Source organism: Monodon monoceros, unplaced genomic scaffold (genome assembly GCF_005190385.1).
Source record: "Monodon monoceros isolate NGI ecotype Baffin Bay Population unplaced genomic scaffold, NGI_Narwhal_1 Super_Scaffold_21, whole genome shotgun sequence".
Lineage (NCBI taxonomy): Eukaryota > Metazoa > Chordata > Mammalia > Artiodactyla > Monodontidae > Monodon > Monodon monoceros.
This window is the reverse complement of record NW_021703778.1, coordinates 67,856,053-67,872,364: the sequence shown is the minus strand read 5'-3', so window position 1 is coordinate 67,872,364 and position 16,312 is coordinate 67,856,053. Positions and strand designations below refer to the sequence as shown.

General features: G+C 45.6%; 1 protein-coding gene across 1 annotated transcript in view; it reads right to left on the bottom strand.

Annotated features, from left to right (window-relative positions):
* Positions 1-2,902: 2,902 nt before the first annotated feature.
* ANKDD1A (ankyrin repeat and death domain containing 1A) overlaps positions 2,903-16,312 on the bottom strand; it is a 31,928-nt gene continuing 18,518 nt past the window's right edge. Inside the window, 10 exon segments of the mRNA XM_029236391.1 lie at positions 2,903-2,964; positions 3,949-4,020; positions 4,023-4,052; positions 6,010-6,214; positions 8,965-9,026; positions 9,029-9,059; positions 10,130-10,212; positions 10,215-10,227; positions 11,648-11,746; positions 15,092-15,190. Coding sequence (XP_029092224.1) covers positions 2,903-2,964; positions 3,949-4,020; positions 4,023-4,052; positions 6,010-6,214; positions 8,965-9,026; positions 9,029-9,059; positions 10,130-10,212; positions 10,215-10,227; positions 11,648-11,746; positions 15,092-15,190 — 756 coding nt within the window.

Sequence of the window (16,312 nt, the reverse complement as noted above, 5' to 3'; positions counted from 1 at the left end):
TCAACAGGTGAGCAGCTTAAGAAGATGTGGTATATATATACAATGGAATCTTACTCAGCCATAAAAAATAATGAAATATTGCCATTTGCAGCAACATGGATAGACCTAGAGAATATTATATTTAGTGAAGTAAGTCAAACAGAGAAATACTATATAATATCACTTATATGTGGAATCTAAAAAATAGTACAAATGAACTTATTTACAAAACAGAAACAGACTTACAGACATAGAAAAAACCCTACGGTTACCAAAGGAGTGAGGGAGGTGGGGGAGGGACAAATTAGAAATATGGGATTAACATGTATAAAGTACTATACATAAAATAGATAAGCAACAAGGGTTTACTGTATAGCACAGGGAACTACATTTAGTATCTAATAAATACCTATAATGGAATATAATCAGAAAAAAAACTGAATCACTATGATGTACACTTGAAGCTAACACAATATTGTAAATCAACTATAATTCAATAAAAAATTATTGATCTAAATTTTTTAAAAGTTGAAAAAAATTTTTTTTAAGTTTAAAAAAATTGTTTACAGGTTGATTGAGTAGGCAACAAGAGAGCATTCATGAGAACCCTATAAATCAATCTTGTAAGTCCTGTTTAAAAAAAAAAAATCCACAATAGCTTGTTTGAAATTTTGCTATTGATTTCCCAAACAAAAGAAATAAGTATTGAACTTGAGAGATATATTTCAACGTTTAAACTTTATTTATGGACTTGCTTTTTTATCTCAAAAAACAAACAACAGGGCTTCCCTGGTGGCGCATTGGTTAAGAATCTGCCTGCCAATGCAGGGGACATGGGTTCGAGCCCTGGCCCGGGAAGATCCCACGTGCCACAGAACACCTAAGCCTGCCCTCTGCAACTACTGAGCCTGTGCTCTAGAGCCCATTAGTCACAACTACTGAGCCTGCGTGCCACAACTACTGAAGCCCTTGTGCCTAGAGCCCGTGCTCTGCAACAAGAGAAGCCACCACAATGAGAAGCCCATGCACTGCAACGAAGAGCAGCCCCCACTCGCCGCAACTAGAGAAAGCCCGTGTGCAGCAACAAAGACCCAATGCAGCCAAAACCAAATAAAAAATAAAACAAAATTCATCCAGGTAAGTGATCCAAGTCCCATGTGGTATGAAATACCTTTCTCATTTGGAATAGATGGTAGAAGAAGGTTCTCCATCTCAACACAGCATGTGCAGATGAAGGGTGCCACAATGGCAGGGAGGCTGTGTGCTGTGCTGGGGACTAAATCCCACTGCAAACTGTGAGGCCTCAGGCCAGACACACCTCTCAAATCATCAACCTGATGGGTTGGTTTCAAAGCCTCATTTTCTTTCTTTTTGTAAGTTTTAGTTTCAGTTATTTTTAAAAATAGACTATTTTTTTTAAAACGGTTAAAGAAAACTGAGCAGATAGTACACAGTTCCCATACATCCATCTCACAGCATAGTTTCACCTTTGTTCACTTGCATGTGTGTTAGTATTATATAATGTTTGCAGGTTTCTCTGTAGGTTAAATGCCTAGATGTGGGACTGCTAGGTCAAAGGGTAAACGTATTTGTAGTTTCGGTGGATAATGCCAAATTGCCTTTCAGAGGATTGTACCACTGTGAACTCCCGCCAGCCATGTGTGAGAACTGGAGCCCCTTTCAGCTCTAGCAGGTTTATATTCTATCTTCTTCCCAGGACGCAGGCCCAAAGGCTAACTTTGTGGGGAGTTTTTCTAAGATATGGGCTCCGAAACTGGCCACAGCCAGCTGTGCCACATGCAGGAGAGCTCATATTAGACAGAAACAGCTTTCAGGAAGAACTTCCAGGCTCAAATGACAAAATTTGAATAAGGTGTGAAGGTGAGTTAATAGTATCCTAGCAGGCTTCCCTAGTGGTGCAGTGGTTGAGAATCTGCCTGCTAATGCAGGGAACACGGGTTCGAGCCCTGGTCTGGGAGGATCCCACATGCCGCGGAGCAGCTTGGCCCGTGAGCCACAAGTACTGAGCCTGCGCGTCTGGAGCCTGTGCTCCGCAACAAGAGAGGCCGCAATAGTGAGAGGCCCGTGCACCGCGATGAAGAGTGGCCCCCACTTGCCACAACTAGAGAAAGCCCTCGCACAGAAACGAAGACCCAACACAGCAAAAATAAATTAATTAATAAACTCCTACCCCCAACATCTAAAAAAAAAAATAGTATCCTAGCAGTGTTACTTTCCTGGTTATGTAAGATGTTAATATTTGGGGAAGCTGAGTGAAGAGTATTTGGAAATTCTTTGAACTATTTCTGCAGCTTTTTCCTAAGTCTGAAATGATCTTAAAATTAAAAGTTTAAAACTTTAAAAGGTACTTTGAAAAAGGGAAAAAATGCGAGTGTGTGCCTCCTGGAACTGTCAAAATGTACAAATGAGCTGAGAATAGAAACAGTTATGGAGTGAGCACAGCATTCATAAAAGTCAGGGATTGAATTAAGGGCGGTCCTTCTCATAAGGGATGGATGGAGCCCTTCACCAGGTTGGGGAGACAGGAATGCTCAGTTTGGCCCCTGACCTCACCACCTGATGAGCTGCTTATCCACCCTGTGCCCAGAGTCCTCTCTGAAAAGACATCCCTTGCACCACAGGGGGCTGCTGTGAGGCTCCAGTGAGATGCAGGAGATGAAAGTAAACTGAGAGCTGCAAAGGACCATACCTCTGGGAAGGGATTACCTGCAAAACCTGAGACAGGCCCCCGTGAAAAAGATCACAAACATTTGCCTGCTGGTCCTGCCTAATACGGGTTTCAGTGGAAGCAGCTGGAAGTCTGTTTACAGTAATTGTTTTTTAAGCCCTTAAACGGTGGTCCTCCTCTGTTCAGTGGCCCCCACTCTGAGGTTCCATGCTCCTGAAGGTCCAGGCCCTCCAGTTACATGGCTGTGCACCTCCTCGGGGCGCTAGAGTCATCGTTTGCTTTCTTCCTGATGCTTTCTGCCAAAGACAAGAATCCTGTTGCCTCTTGTTGCCTGAGCGCTGCCTCACAAGGCTAGTTTGATGTTTTAATTGCCTGCAAGAGTTTGTGTTAAATATTATTCTGCATCTTCTTTTAAGAACATGCTGGAAGAAGAACCAAGTCATCCCTAATTCCTCCCCTCTGAAATGACTGTTTTCACACCTTGTGTGTGGCAGCTAGGGGAGACCGACCACACAGGGGACTTTCCTCTTGCCCCTTGATAACGTGTTATCGACGCTTTTCCTTGTTGCCAAGTGACCGATGTACCTTCATTACTATGGATGGCTGCCTAGTACCCCATCCTGTGGTTGCCCTGTAATGCACCATGGCAATGGAGGTTACAGAGTTTAAGCCTTTTTCATCATGAGCCAATTTTGTTTTTAATGAGGGATCATTACTAGAACCTGTTACTCCGCTTGCCTGATGGTTCTACATGGTGCCCTGAATCGCAAATCCCAAAAAACGCTTTTGGGATTGACAGACTCAAATAGGTTGTGACGGCCTCAGAAATTTTATTTGACCAGATCTTACTGGTTCAACTCATCTTAAGCCAGTTTTGGCCCATAGGTCTTAATGTTTGTGAAAAACAACCCTGCAGGCTGTTCCCACCTTATTCCAAACTGGAGAAAGAAAAAAAAATCAATGTAGTATAGAGAGCTGGATAGGAAGAGATTGTAGCTTCAGTGGCCTTGGGGCTGTGAAGGTGATAGGGATCGTCTGGGTCACCCTCATGGCACAGATGGGGAGACTGGGGCCAGGAGGTACTGTGAGTTGCCCGTCTCCGTCTGGGTTCCAGGAGGAGGCAGGGCTAGGACCATCAATCTGAAAGGTTCAGAGCCAGCGCCACAGCGCCGTGGTCTGAGCAGCCTTGGAGGGCCCTGCCGCATTCCAGCGGGGCCATGCAACTCTGACTCTGCGCCCGGTGCTGCCCTGAGCAGCAGGTGGGCAGGGGAGACACTTACCAGCCAGGTCCCTCCTGCCAATGGCGACGAGGCCTTTGAATAGCACTCTGCTGGGTTTCTCACTGGCTGTGACCGGTGCCCGTGCTCCCGGTAGCTCTTGGTGCCTGAAGATCATGAGGGGAGAAAGAGAGAGAGAGAGAGAGAGAGAAGGCGCCAAGCCCGCCTGCCTTACCAGAGCCAGGCCTGAGCACACCCCTTACCGCCACCGGAACATCAGACCCTCCTCTAAGCGCCAGCAGAACTCAGCCCAGATATGGGGAGGGCATGGGAGGAAGGGGAGGAGCAGCCTCAGATGGGATGGGGGTGGAGTTTCGTATCAGGGACACCTGGATCTCCCCAGTGCCAGGCTTTCCCCTGAGCATCCACCATGTATCCTATTGGTGTCACTGGGAAGAGAGAAAGAATTGGCATTCACTGTGGTACCACAATGCACACACGACTGTACAGTTCATCTCTCTGGCGGCTCACAATAACCTGTGACTTGCAAGCTAGTGGCCCTGTTCTTTCCCCTGAACCAGTGGTTCTCAGCCATAAGTGCTCATTGGAGACACCTGGGAGGCTTTAGCAAACACTGACACCTGGGTCCCCCTCCCCGCTCTGAGATTCCTAGTACTTGAGTCTGGGTGTGGCCTAGGCAACAGATCAGTGTTAAGCCTTCCCAGGTGATTACAATGTTTGGAAAATAAGTGCCCATGCTCTTCAGTGCTGGTGGTGGGGTTAACTTGTTATTCAACTGTGACCAGGTCAGCTCTCCCAGCTGGGGACAGATGGTCTGGCACAGCCATGGGGGCACAGCCATCAGGTCCAAGTCAGTCAGCCACTGCGTCCCTGATGTTCTGGTGTCCGTGGGCCCCCAGCAGGCACTTCCTCCTGGTGCTGCTCGTGATGTAGCAGTTTTATTTGACCCGTTTATTCACTACCCCTTGTCCCCAGCCCTGTAATTTACCAGTGCTCCTTTATCGTCTATGAAATCCGCATCGGTAATAGAGTTCGCTTGTGGACTCCCCACTCTAGTCCACTACCTGATTTGCATATGTTTCTGTCAGGTATCTCTCTGTGTTAAATATTCTAGCTTTCTAACGTTGAGTCTGGTTGAGTTAGACCCTCTTCGCTTTTTTCCTCCAGAATATTCATTTATATATTCCCTGTTTCTTCTTTCAGACGAACCGTAGAATCCTTTAGTCAAGTTTCAAAAAACCTCCTATTTTGATTTGATTAAAATTGGATCAAAGCTTTAATATGGGGAAAATTAATATCTACATGACACTTCTTTTAGCTGGAAATACAGAATGTCATTCTACTTACACAAGTCTTCTTTTACAGTTCAAATAATTTGTATTGTCTTACTCATATGTCATTCATATTTCTTCTTAGAAACACACACTATTGTAAATGGAGTATATTTTTACATACATTTTAAATATATATTATATATATATTTTAAATATTTTAATATATTTAAAATATACATTTTTACATATATATATATTTTTTTACATATATATACCTCTATATATTTTGCCCACTTATTGATGGTACAGAGGAATACTATGGTGTTCGTATATTTCATCATGTTTAGCCATTTCATTGAATTATTTTATTCTAAGAGTTTTTCCGTTGATTCTTCTGGACTTCCTGTGTGTGTGTGTGTATCTTATCTGAAATTAATAAATCTCTCTCTTCCTTTCCAGTATTTACACTCAATTTCTATTTCTGTCTCATGCCTTAATACCAGGGCCCGAATTTCCAAATAGATGTTAAATAATAGTGGCAACAGCAGCTCCTCTCCTTTTTACAGGGAGCACCTTTAGTTTCATGTGTGAATGATGGGTTTCAGCTCAAGCTGATTCGTGAAGAATGTGAAGTTCACAGGTCAATGTGGAGGGAGGGGCAGAGGGCCCAGTCTGTGTAAAGGCCTGGAGAGGGGAAGAGCACGTGATGGGTTGGAAGTGGCGTGTGGCTTGCTGAGGCTTTTCCCCCAGAAGAACAGAAAACTGAACACACCCCACGTGCCCCCACCCCTCCACCCGGTTGCTCTGGGGCACCAAGGCAAGGTGGTACCTGTCCACTGTTGCTCGATGGCGTGGACGTGGGCCTCGGTGAACTCCCAGCAATACGCCAGCTTCTTCCACTCGTGGGGCTGCAGGTACCTGGAGGCCAGTCACCACAGCACAGAGCGGAGCTGCTGTGTTTCCTGCCGATGGTCCTGCTTAAAGGTCAAACTCTTCCCAGAGGGGTCACAGAGGTCCCTGCATGAGAGCTGGTCCTGTGGGGCAGATCCCAGAAGTGCAGCAGCTGTCTGGGGGAAATCCCTGCCAGGCTCTCCCTTGTGAGCCTGGACACAGAACTGGTGTCATCACAGGCCTGGAGCATAGTGTCCATTACTCTGGTTTCTGACTCTGTGCCTTGCTTTGAGTGTTGGAAACTGAGTTGCTTACACTGTTTCTTCATCCAGAATTCCTTTTCTCACCTCCCTGTCTCTCAATCCCATTGCCACAGTCAAAAGACCACCTGGGTGCCACCTCTTCCAGGAAGCCTTCCCATTTCTCTCTTTTCTTTGTGTTCTTATAGCACGAGTGTCAGTAGAATGACTCAGCAGCTGTGGCTAAAACCAGGCAAGCCAAGAATCAGGCACGAACTAAACTTGCCAAACGACAACAAGTAGAGAAGGTCTGCATTACAGAATTCTTTCTATGCAAAGCAGGTGATAAAATGAGAGGTTACCAAAAATTATGTAATAGCTTAAGTTAAACCCACAAAAGTATTACTCAGCCATAAAAAGAAACGAAATTGAGCTATTTGTAATGAGGTGGATGGACCTAAAGTCTGTCATACGGAGTGAAGTAAGTCAGAAAGAGAAAGACAAATACCATATGCTAACACATATATATGGAATTTAAGAAAAAAAAAATGTCATGAAGAACCTAGGGGTGAGACAGGAATAAAGACACAGACCTACTAGAGAATGGACTTGAGGATATGGGGCGGGGGGAAGGGTAAGCTGTGACAAAGCGAGAGAGTGGCATGGACATATATACACTACCAAACGTAAGGTAGATAGCTAGTGGGAAGCAGCCGCATAGCACAGGGAGATCAGCTCCGTGCTTTGTGACCACCTAGAGGGGTGGGATAGGGAGGGTGGGAGGGAGGGAGACGCAAGAGGGAAGAGAGATGGGAACATATGTATATGTATAACTGATTCACTTTGTTATAAAGCAGAAACTAGCACACCATTGTAAAGCAGTTGTACTCCAATAAAGATGTAAAAAAAAAAAGAACCTGCTGTATAAAAAATCAATAAAATTCAAAAATTCAAAAAAAAAAAAAAAGCCACAAAAGCCCCTGGAAAGGATGTGGCTGCAGATTTCTAGTTGTTAAAAAGCTCAGGTGACCACTGCAAAGTAAAGCAGCTGTTACAGTGGAGGATTACTGGACAGAATGTCAATATTATGACATAGTATGAGTGTGTTTCGTGTTTGTTAATTGCAATCATTGTTGCTTTTGTTGTGGTCATCCATTTACAATGCTTGGTGTCAGTTTATTTATCTCTTGTAAAAATAAAATACAGTGTGTGTGTGTGTGTGTGTGTGTGTGAAAAAAAAAAAAGCTCAGGTGAGTTCTAGCATCTGCAGCTCTGAATCTTACATCCTGGTTAACTGTGTCTGGCCAGTCACCTGGGAGGTGACGACCTGGGAGCTTGGCTCTCTCCTTGGGTGGTAAAAACTGTTTCTTTCGAGCTGTGTTCTCAGCTGCATCTTACATTGGGATCATCTGGGAGCTTTAAGAACCACTGAAGCTTGGCCCTTATCCCTTAGATTCTGATTGAATTGGTCTAGGGGTAGGAAGGAGGGATTTGTGATTCTAACTGCACCACTGCCTTAGTGTTGAAAACTTTTAAAGCCTGAGGTGGTTTAAAATTAAGCATAGAGATGAATCAGTTCATCAAACCGTTGGTATTAATATTTAGGAGTAATCTGTGGTATGTAAAGGGGTTGTAATATTTACAAGAATCCAGCACGTCAGTGAAAGAGAAAATCTTATGATTCCTATGGAAATTTATCAATTGATTGAATTTTGGACAGTGATTTTTTTGAGAAGTGTAAGAGAAATTTACTAAATTTGTAAACAATATCAGAATGTTTATGGTATTTGAGATTCACTTTATAGGTTTAATTTATTGCATTTAATGGGATAATTTAAGAATTTAGGAAGCATTTGAAGTGCTTAAAAAGAAAACCTATTATATTAAATTTATTCTTTCAGTTTAAAACCTTTAAGGTAGTTTAATTAAGCTTAAACATGGGACCAAACTTTAATCAAAAGGCTTCCTTGAAAGTGACTGTTAAAATTTACTAGTTGTATAAATGTAATAAGAAGATTGTAAAAATAAATTTAAAAGTTTGAGGAAAAGTAGGATTTAAATTTTGTAAACAATTCAGTATTAATTTCTAAAACTGAAATAAATGCAAAATTTTATTTTCTGTGTATAAAAGCAACCATTAAGGACAACAAAAAATCTCTCAACCCACCCCCATTTGCCGACACTGGAGCTGTAAATGCAGGACCTTACAACTGCCACTCCTCTTTCCCAAATCCACAGCAAATATCACTAATCAATCCCAGCACACTTTCCTTCTGGGCTCAGAAAGTTGCTTAAGTAGAACACCCCAAGCCACAATTCCAATCACCTGGAGCTGACAGTGAGCTGGAACCAATTTGCCATTTCTTTATTCATGCATGAATGCATTCATCCATCAACCAGGAGCTAGAGCAGGGTCTACTAGTATCTCCACACTGGCACGGACCTCAGTCAGCCTTATTTCAGTGTGGTTTGGGTGTTCACCCATCTCTGGATGCCCTCAAAGAACCCTAGTGTTAGGTAAGGCAGGGATTATCACTCGCTTGGAAACTGAGGGGCCCCTGAATTGGTCAGGGCTGGGGTTCAAAGCCAACTCCACCTGAAGCCATGGCCACTCCCTTTCCAACACGGAGAGACCAAGCACAGGGTCTCAGTACCTTCTCCCATCTGTAGAAGCGATCGGCTTTTATGATCATGTCCACCAGGCTGACATGGTTGATGTGGTGGCCACTGGCAAGGCAGTTTTTCCTTGCTGCGGGTAAGAAGGGAGAAGGGAAGCCAGAGCTCCTATAAGAGGGTGTAGGATGGCCTCTAGCACTGACTACAGACCCTCCTGCCCAAAGAAAGTGGTTTCCAGCAGTCTACACTGGAGAGCAGAAGGTTTTCTGGGAGTAACTCTGGGTGTGGAAAAGTCACAGGTAGAATAAGGCAATAATTCCAACAACCACCTCTTGTGTTCTTCTAGAATAGGAGGACTTAAGGCTTATAAAACTCAGCCTGCATAAGTCTTCAAGGTCACCTGTGAGATAGATGTTACCAGCCTCATGTCTCAGATGAAACCAGAACCCAGAGAAGGGGCTTGGGCTCCTGTGTCAAGTTTGCTGCCTCCCCTCAGGTTTCCAGCCCTTTGCTCCAGGCCTCTGGCACAGTGCTGGCCTCCACCACCTCCAGGGACCTGCGGGGAGATGGGAAGCTCCTCTTCAAGCTTGGCCAGCTGCCCCGGGCCCCAGCTTCCCTCCCAGGAAGCAGGAAGCCCTTCCCAGGTCCAGCCTCAGGGCCTGTTCCCTGCCCCCATCTCTTTCCCACACCATCCCAAGGGCTGGGCCACATGTGCAAGGGCCCTTCGCCTCATGAGCCTGTGACCTCTTCAGCCTCATACTAAGCCTTCAACTCTTCTCAAACTTCTGGCCACCTGAGGAGGTGGCCACCCCAGAAGCACCGTGACCCAGGAAGCTTCCCCCAACCCTGTTTCACATGTACGGAGTTGTGGGGTGGTGACATGCCGTTCCTCTAACTCTCTTCCCCTCTCCCCAGCAGATGACTCAAGGAGCTCAAAGTCTGATGGGGGCCATGAAACAGAAGACAAACATATCACAGGCAAGGACCAGGAGAGGGGTGGGCCAAGTGCTGAGGGACCTCAGAGGACGCAGGGGAAGGTGATGGAGGGGCAGGAAGGCTTCCTGGAGGAAGTTGCCTTTGAGCTGATATATAACAGATGGGAAGCCTTGAACATTCTGGGAGCAGGAGGCATTTGCATCAGGATCTCTGGCAAAGAGGGAGTCATGAAAGCTCGCAAGGGAGGCTGGTTGTGAGCAGAGGTACCTTATCTCTCAGGTTTAAGTTAACCCCAGCAATGAGGAGAATACCTACTATGTCCTGCCAGGCGTGCTCGGCGGCAAGGTGAGGGGCGTCTGCTGCCTCTGGAAAACAAACCAAGAGGACGGAGAGCAGAAAAGCATGTAGAGATGGTCTGTGGCTCAAAGCCAGGACAGGACCAAGGTGGGTACACTCCCAACTGGGCCTTAACAGAGTTTCTCTAAGAAGTTATGTGGGGCTTCCCCGGTGGCGCACTGGTTAAGAATCCACCTGCCAATGCAGGGGACACGGGTTCGAGCCCAGGTCCGGGAAGATCCCACATGCTGCAGAGCAACTAAGCCCGTGTGCCACAACTACTGAGCCTGTGCTCTAGAGCCCATGAGCCGCAACTACTGAAGCCCAGGTGCCTAGAGCCCATGCTCCCAACAAGAGAAGCCACCGCAATGAGAAGCCTGCGCACCACAACAAAGTGTAGCCCCCGCTTGCCACAACCAGAGAAAAGCCCGCGTGCAGCAACGAAGACCCAACTCAGTCAAAAATAAAAAAAAAAAATAATAATAAAATAAATTTATATTAAAAAAAGAAGTTACGTGGGAGGGTAAACTGGATTTAATCATAAACATAATACTCAGCAAACTTAGTAAATAACAAAGAAGTAGAAAGAACAAAGACAAAATACCACTCGCTATCCCACCTAAGTCAACCTCTGTTAACAGTCTTAGTACATTTCTTCTAGTATTTTCTTTAATGCAGAATGTTTTTAGTTTTATGGTTTTACATATTTGAGATCATCCTGTGTATACATTTTGCATCTGTATAACTTCCTGCATATTATAAACTCTATAAACACCATTTTTTATAACTCCATAAGAGCCTATCTACGCCTATACCATAATTTAACCGATCACTTCTCTCTTATTAAGTATTTGGGGTCCTTTTTGAAATGAAAACTGATAGACTGCTACAACAGATATCTTGGTGCATGAGCTCTTAATATATTTCTTGAGGCTCAATTCTCAGACGTGCAAATACTGACCATTTCAAAGGTATATGTTATATTCTGTCAAATTGCTTTCCACCACTAGTGGTTGTGCGTGGCGGCCCTGAGGATTGTATGGTTGGGGGGTGGATTGTGGGGATGGGGATTTTAAAACGCTCCTGATGGATCGCAACTTCAGGACTCAGAGACCTCTTGTTATACGAGATTAACCCAGTCACCCCTGCCCTGGGAATTTTCCCTAAGGGAAAAAAAAAATCAATGAAAGGAAAAGGTTGCATGTAGCAAAATGTTTACCACAGTGTTCTATACATCATGACAGAAACTTGGAAATACTCAAATGTTCAAAATAGAGGAATGGTTGATAAAATAATGCTACCTTCAACAAATATTCAAACAACTTTTGACAAGCTGAAAGAGCGATTCCTCAATTCTGGGCCAGGCTAGTAGACCACAGTCAAGCCCTGCCAACCTGGGAGGGTGCCCAGAGGCTCCATGGGGCCCAGATGGTTTCTGCAGCCACTTACATTGTCAACGGCGTCCAGGACACTGCCGGTGTCAATGAGGAGCTGCACCAGGACGGGGAAGTTGTGCCTCATAGCGATGTGCACAGGAGAGGCGCCCTGCTGGGGGCGGTGGAGAGGCACAGATCAGTTGATGGGTCCCTCCCAGGACTGCCCAGCTGCAGGCTGGTGCTAGAAGATGGGAGTTGGGAGGAGTACAGTAAGTTCCCTACGTACGAACCTTCAAGATGCGAACTTTCAAAGATGCGAGCGTGCATGCGCATGTCTGATCACATAAATTAATTCACACGTCTGGCGTACATTGTCAGATGCGTGCATCCTCTACTAGTCGTGCTTTTGTGTACTTTACTGTACAGTACTTTTGCTGTGCAACACGAGGAGCTTACTGATGAAGACCTGATGGAACTGGCTCAGAGAAAGGACAAAGAGACACAAGAGGAAGAAGAAGTAACTGAAGAAACGAAGTGATTCACGACGCAGGAAATGGCGAGGGGATTTTCTTCATTTGAGGAGGCACTGTCAGTTTTTTTTTTTCATTTGACAACTTGTATCTTTTTTTTTTTTTTTTTTTTTTTTTTTTTTCGGTACGCGGGCCTCTCACTGTTGTGGCCTCTCCCGTTGCGGAGCACAGGCTCCGGACGCGCAGGCTCAGCGGCCATGGCTCACGGGCCCAGCCACTCCGCGGCATGTGGGATTTCCCGGACCGGGGCACGAACCCGTGTCCCCTGCATCGGCAGGCGGACTCTCAACCACTGTGCCACCAGGGAAGCCCCACTGTTAGTTTTTGAGGCACAGGACCCGAACACAGAAAGGTACACGAAAGTTGCAGCAGCCGTTCCGAATGCAATCCAGTGCTGCTGTGTCACGTATGACGAGAAAAAAAGAGCTACTACCCAGACATCACTGAATCATTTTTTAAAGAGGGTAGATAGAATTGAATCCAGCAAGGAACCAGAACCTCTGCCGTCAAAGTCAGGCATGAGTGAAATTGCAGCTTGCCCTCTGTCTCTTATTGCTGACGATCCTTCAGCTCTACCATCTCCCACCTCCTCTCCCCCCTCCAGTCAGTGACTCTTCTTGCCTGTCCACTCAGTGCCAGCCCCTGTATGCCGGCTGTTGTACTGTACACTACTTTTCAAGGTACTGTACTCTAAGATTTAAAATGTTTTCTTTATTTTGTGTGTTTGTTTTTTATGTATTATTTGTGTGAAAAGTATTATAAACATATTACAGTACAGTACTATACAGCCAATTGTGTTAGTTGGGTATCCAGGCAAACGTTGTTGGACTTGTGAACAAATTGGACTTACGAATGTGCTCTCGGAATGGAACTGGTTCATGTGTAGGGCACTTACTGTATAGATAGTGCTTCTGAGTTTGGACCTTCTCACATCTCGGATGACATGAGTGGCCTGAGGAATTTACAGCCCACAGCCTGAATCCCTTGGGCCACAATTGATCCTCATGGTGGGCGGGAGCCTGAAATCCCAAGTTTGAGACCTTGCCATGCCAGGAACTCACTACGTGACTTTGGGCGAGTCATCTTCATCTGGCAAGTGATGCTTGCTGAGGTCCCTTCTAGCAACAGCACCTTAAGATTCTCTGCTATCTCATTTACTCCACACATGAACCTAGCAAGTATATAGGAATGGTATTCTTATTCGTACTTTCACCTTACAAATGAGAACACTTAATAAGTTCATAAAACTTACATGACACACCCAAGGACACGTAACTAATAGAGACCCCGTGTTACCGGACTTTCTACCCCCGGCATCTAGGTAGGTGCTCAACAACTATTTATGTATGAAATGAATGAATGAGAGAGCCAGCCGGGACCAGAACAGAGGTCTCACCCAAACCCAACATTCACCCAAGGCCTCACTCAAGGCTGGAGGACTCCATCTCCAGTGGTTCCCTGTGAGCACTGACTACATGACAAAGTGGAGATACTGCCACAGCAAACTTCTGTCTAGGTGTATGGTGACACACATCTAGTAGAACAGTACAAAGCCAGAAAAGTCAATGGGATAGATCTATACTTACTGTGGAAAAACACCCTCACATGTTGAGTACCAAAAGGTGACAGAACAGAACACGCACACATACCACAAAAATGCCCGTGACTGCCATTACTAGTTTAGGCCAGAAAAAAATAGTTTATGGATATTGGAAAAGAAGATTTAAATTATACGATTACTTGTAGGCAACGTGACTGTATATCTACACAGGTCAAAATAGTTATTATACCCCCACCAAAAAAAAAAAAAAACCTCTAGCAAAATCAGTGAAAAGTCATATAGAAGATAAAAATACCAAAGTCAGTAGCATTCCTGTATTGAATGCCCACAAGAAATGATATATTTTAAAAAGATAGTCTATTTGCAATGACGGTCAAAATATATAAAGTACCTATGAAGAGTATAATTGGAAATGGCTATTACAAAGGCAAACAAAAACCATAGAACATCACTGAGGGATTCAAAAGAAGACATAAAGAAATGGCAAGACACGTTTGTAGTGAAAAAATAAAATATTACAAAGGTGACCATTTTCTTTTATATTATTTACAGGCTTAATGTAATCCCAAACCCAAATAGCAATAAATGACAAAAAGTATTCTGAAACACATCTAGAAAAAAATTTTAAAACCTAGGTAAAACTACCACAGAATTTCAGCAGTGTCCTCAGATCATTGCTAGATAACTGTGAAATCAAAATCAGGCCAAAAGAAGGTCTCCTGTGAGAGTGAATGGGCAGACACTGGAAACTGGCTCAAGTGCACAACGCGGATGAGCTAGGAAACTTATCAGAGCTCTAATGGTGGCTCTCCAGGAAGCAGCAGGCCACGGAGATAAAATAACCAAGGAGGCTGGATATGGCCTCCATCGTCCTGGAAATAGGTCTGTGGGAATGTGGTAGGAAGGGGGAGTGGAAAGAGAGCAAGTACTGCTTTTCATTGGTTTACATTTTATTTATAGAAACCTAAAGAACCAGAAAGAACAAAAGGTATCTGGTGAAAAGCCTTCTTCCCACCCTCAACACCCATCTGCTCTGTTCTCCCCACTCCAATGGTAACATCTTAGAAAGCCACAGTACAATATCCCAACCAGAACACTGACATTGATAATACCCACCATCTTACTCAGATGTCCCCAGTTTCACTTGTAGTCATTTGTATACATGTGTGTTCTATGTAATTTTATCACACGTGTAGGTTCGTGTATCCCTTACATAGTCAAGATGCAGCACAGTTCCATCACCATAAGGGTCCCTTGTGTAGTCCTTTTATAACCACACCCTCCTCCCTTCTCTGCCCCACGCCCCCATCCCTAGCCCCCCGCCACCACTAATCTGTTCTCCATTTCTATTTTGAGAAGTGAGGTCCTGGGAGACTCAGCAGTGTATCCCCTGCCTCCCCCCCTTCCATCCAGGCCCCACACGTACATGATCAGCCACGTTAGTGCTTCCTCCTGCATGGACGAGGGCCCAGGCCATGTCCTCAGAGCCACCGAGGGCTGCGTAGTGGAAGCAGCTCTGCTTTTTCTAGAGGGAAACAGGCATCAATGCAGCATCCTAAGGACCCCTCACAGCAGGGTTTACAAAGCACTTTGAGATTCATTTCACAGCTCACAACCCCCATGGGACTATTATCCCCATTAAACCCTGAGGCAGGAGAAATCAATGACTTGCCCAGGCCTGGTGACTAGTAAAAGGAGTTCACTATGGTCTCAGGATTTTCCTCACCTCCAGTCACAGACCCCAGAACAAAGGCCAAAGCCTTCACAGTTCCTTAGCCAGTAAAGACACGTGGAGTATAGATGCTGAGGAGATGGTTTTCAAGGAGGGGGACCAATAAGATTTACCTGCACAGGGCAAATCCCACCCAGCATGTACTGTCCAGCTGGAGCTGGTCTAAGCACATCCACAGAGGAGCCTGGCAGCGCCAGAGGGAGGGCTTCCTCCTGGATGAGACTTCATCTCAGGCGGGACCCACTAGGTAACCAACTGTCCCAGATTGCCTGGGACTGAAGGTTCCCTGGATGCGAGACTTTCTGTTTTAAAATCAGGCAGTATGGGTAGACCAGGATGAGTTGGTCACCCTCCCAAAGTCGAGTCTGAGCAAGTTTACAGGGTGGGTGGGAATCCATCCACCTCCCCGTGGGAAATGCAATCACTTTGGGTTTGCCCCCTCCTCAGAGACCCTGCTGCGCGACACTGCCAGAGGTGGGAGTGTCGGAATAGACCGTGGCCTCTGCCAGAAACCTCAAGTCAAGGCTGGAGCACGAGAGCCGGTGAGGTGGGCAGCTCCAAGCCACCAACGACCACCAGCTGGATCTAACCCCCTGAGTCTCTAAGCTCCTGTGCTGTTACTGCTGGGGAGGTGGCCATGGCATGACCTGTCTGTGCCCCCTCCCAGTGCCTAGTGCTGGGCACAGAGAAAGGGCCTTTCTGACTAAGGAGCAACACCTTGCTGATGGAAGTGAAACAGGAGTGAAGAGGGCAGGGCACAACCTTTAAAAGAATGACATATGGGCTTCCCTGGTGGCGCAGAGGTTGAGAGTCCGCCTGCCGATGCAGGGGACACGGGTTCGTGCCCCGGGCCGGGAGGATCCCGCATGCCGCGGAGTGGCTGGGCCCGTGAGCCATGGCCGCTGAGCCTGCGCG